General features: G+C 35.9%; 1 protein-coding gene across 1 annotated transcript in view; it reads right to left on the bottom strand.

Annotated features, from left to right (window-relative positions):
* Window positions 1-3,238, bottom strand: part of scoca (short coiled-coil protein a) — a 7,019-nt gene extending 3,781 nt beyond the window's left edge. Inside the window, exon 1 of the mRNA XM_024289503.2 lies at window positions 2,959-3,238. Coding sequence (XP_024145271.1) covers window positions 2,959-3,082 — 124 coding nt within the window. The 5' untranslated portion in view covers window positions 3,083-3,238. The remainder of the gene's footprint in view (window positions 1-2,958) is intronic.
* Between the last annotated feature and the right edge of the window lie 562 nt (window positions 3,239-3,800).

The raw sequence follows: 3,800 nt of genomic DNA, 5'->3' as shown, positions 1-3,800 counted from the left end.
CATTTGTGAAAAATTTTGTTTTTGCCTGGATAATTAATTTAATGAAGAAATGTGTCTGAAGTAGAATTATTTTTTTAACTCTTACTATTTTTTGCTTCATTAAACACTTTGACTTTGATTATAGGTTGTTTTTGTAGATAATAATATTTTCTGTTTAAGTTGAATCAGACTTTTAAACAAACGTGGGAAAAAAAGTTAAAAACAAATCTTTGAATTTAGTTTCATGTAAAATTCTTGGGTCACTATTAGAAAGTGTGACATGTAACGTTTGTGCTTACCCACAATCCTCCAGTCATCTGGAGTTTGTTTTGATTCCTTTGGGCTTGTTAGTTTTATTTAAGGTAGTTTGATTTATTTCATTTTATTTTATTTCTTGGATCCAGTCTCTTACAGAATTTTTCTTTTGCAGGATTTAATGTAAATAAAAAATAATGAAATTAACACTTTTTTTTAGAATATAAACCTCTAATATAAATACATTATATTTTATTTGTTTATTTTTACGTATTTAGCATGGATCCCCATTCTATGTCCATCAGTGGAAATACTTTTTTATATATTGGTATAAATAAACATACTAAGAACATTTTAAAGCTTTAATAATCTGGTATTGTTTGTTAGTTTACTTATGTTTTGTCTTTAGCTTTACGTGTTCAATTTCTGTTTCTGTCTCAGTTTGTGCTGTTCGCAGTTTGTGTTTTACTAATAATTCAATAATAAAGGTTTATTTTAGAAATCTAAAAATTTCAGTTAACTAGTTTAAAAAATATTTTTTTTAAGGGAAACTTATGATTTACCACAAATATAATCAAATGAAATCAGGTTGGATCCATCCTTTAGTCGACGCTTCACAACAGAATGTTAATATATAAAAAAATTTTGTAGAATTATTTAGAAGAATAAAAAATGCCACAAAGTAAACATAAGATCCTACTAAGGGTTTTTATCCCAGACTGATAATTTATTCAATTACAAGTTATTAACTTCATCTTTTTGATATAAATATTATTGGTTTTATTAAACATTTATGGGCAATGTTGGCTAATTATGTGACTCTTTAGGTTTTCTAATTTTACTGTCATTTTTGTTTATAATTCTCAGCCAGTTTCTACATTTCAGAGTTGTTAGTTTCTGGAAATCTGTCAGAATAGACAAAGGGATTTTTAACACACAGAGTTGCTGCAGACACGACCTAAGCATCTGCAATGGTCTTCAAATATGACCGCTGTTGCTTTTTAAAACAATTTTTATACTTCTCTATTAATTATCTTTCTATTTTTACATTTATTTATAGGCTTTTGTTAATTGTTTCTACCCAAAATGAACAAACAAACTAAAATAAAATGTTAAATGACCTTTTTAAAGGCCAAAAAAATAGTTTTGGGGTTCTTTAGGGTTTAAACTTTATTTTTTAAGGATGCCAAACTTAACCCTTTTGGACCGGAGCTCCAGTGTTTATGTTCTTGGATTTACTGGTTACGTGGTTACAGTGTGTTAACGATTTTGAGTTTAAACATCATCGGCGATGTTAAAGGGTTAAAAACATGTCCTTCAACTATCTGAATTTAAGATTTCACTTTATTAATTAGTTTAAAAATTTCTTAAAATTCTTTCAAATTTCTGGTTTATTTAGATCAAATAGTTTTTTTAGTTATATGTTCCTCAGGAAAAATAATTTAATAAATATGCTTTATTTTTATGATATTAGTCAAAGTCAAGGCCCGGGGGCCGAATCCGGCCCCCTGGGTAAATATATCCGGCCCTCCAGATCATTTTATTTTATTGTTATTAATGGACCAATGTTATCTTACAATTATTTCTAACTTGTATAATTTTGAAAAAAAATATTTTTATGGAGAGTAAAATATTGAAAGTTATTTACGGTTTAAGTTGATTTATTCTGGAATAATATTCCTGCCTTTTTATTATTAATCATTATGATAAAAAGTTACAGTTTTAAAAAATGGCATTCAGTTAGCTTTTTAGACTATTTTGGCATATACTAAGATTTTTTAGGCTATTTTGGATTTAAGCTAATATTTCAGTTTCCTGCTAGCTGTTTTGGCTTTTTTTGTTTATTTTAGGCTATTTTGAAGTTTAGCTATTTTTTCAACTACATGCTGAAGGTTTTTTTTTGCATATTTGGCATTTAGCTTCAGCATTTTCAGCTATCAACTCCAACGTTTTTAGCTATCAATTTCAGTGTTTTCAGCGGCCAAATTCAGCTTTCAGCATTCACACTAGCATTATCGCAGGTAATGCTATATATCTAGTTCATAATTATGTGTAAAAGTTACAGTTTTAAAAATTTAGTTTCAGAGTGTTATAAATGTTTATCCTGTTCGACCTGCGACCTAAGGTGTGTTTTGGATTTTTGCTCCTTGTGCGGTTGAGTTTGACACCCCTGATCTAAATATTTAATGCAGGCTCTAAATGTTGAAGAAGAATCAAGGAATCTAAGAATTAAAGTCCTAACTTAAATCTTGATAAAACGCCGGTTTCCTTCTCTTTGTTTAATGAGTTGTAGATCATTAACCTGTGCGGAGTTTACTGCCTCTCTCACGTGGTGAGCAGGTTCGAGACTCACTAGTTTCACAGACGAAGGAGTGAAAAGTCGACATGTAACAGCCTGGATTTGGACAGACGACGTTTCCACACTTTTTATGAACCTCAAAAAATCTGCAAACTGAACCTTAGTGAGCAGCCACACCTGAGTCCTGTCAGCCAAACAAGCTCCTGCCTCTGCAGGCCTTGTTTCTGCCTGGCTGCCCTTTTCTGGTGCCACACTTTGAGCATCAGGCAGATCCACCGGTGACAGCAGGACAGGAGCTGTGTGATAAGGTCGGCCCAATCACATTTGCAGAGTCATGTCACACCTGAGGAGCTTCAGACTCTGAAGTGCTTCAAGAAACAAGTCTCTGCTCTGAGGAAGGAAAAGTGAAAGAGCTGCTTCTCTACCTGCATCGTCCACCAGAGAGATTGTGTCAAACGTCCCGTCATCTGCGTCCACCGCGGGCCCCGGGGCCCGAGCCGCCCCGTCGTCCTCCAGCTTGACCTCTTCCCGGTTTTCCCTCATGAACATTGGTGTCTGCTGCCGGCAGCTCGAGTCATTTTCCTTCCATTTCCTCTGCCGGTTTGCCCTCGCCTCCTGCGGCCCGGCCCGCACACAACCTGCTTTTCAAATTGTTTGCATGGTTACGGGTACCTGCCCTACCTGACTGGCGGCTCAGGTTACACGGCTGTCATGGGGACAGGTCTCCACGGCAACACCTGAAGGAAGAAGAAGGAGGAGGGGGGGCATTGAGGGGACAGCCCAACCCGCAGGAAAACTAGCAGGGGTCAAAGATGAAAGCAGGGCCATAAAGATGAAAGACAAACACATTGCTCTTCCTGGGAGGGAGGGGGGGAGGGAGGGGGGCGTCTCACAGACAAACACGACTCGGAGGCGCGTGATGGTCAAGAGTCGGACAGGTTTTTCTCTAAATAAAAGCTGCAGTGCAGGATTGAACATGGCTGTTTGATCTGGAGGAGCGCTCTGCCCTCTGGTGGTTCATACTGAACACTGCAGCTGGTTGAACAGGCCTCTTCCGTGTTCTCTACAAGTCACGTGACACCTCCAAGCTTCAGACGTGCAGACTACAAGTTTTTGAAATTCTAAAGAGTATTTATATCCTGAAATGCTCATAATCTCTGCAGGTTTAGATTATTTTCTATATTTTTCAATAGATTTTATTTTATTTTTTTAGATAGGTTTATGGATGCAGTCAATGAGACAACATGCACGTTTTTTACTACTGTCC

The sequence above is a fragment of the Oryzias melastigma genome, linkage group LG1, assembly GCF_002922805.2.
Source record: "Oryzias melastigma strain HK-1 linkage group LG1, ASM292280v2, whole genome shotgun sequence".
Classification (NCBI taxonomy): domain Eukaryota; kingdom Metazoa; phylum Chordata; class Actinopteri; order Beloniformes; family Adrianichthyidae; genus Oryzias; species Oryzias melastigma.
Note: the sequence above shows the minus strand (reverse complement) of the source record. Positions and strands in the feature narration are given on the sequence as shown.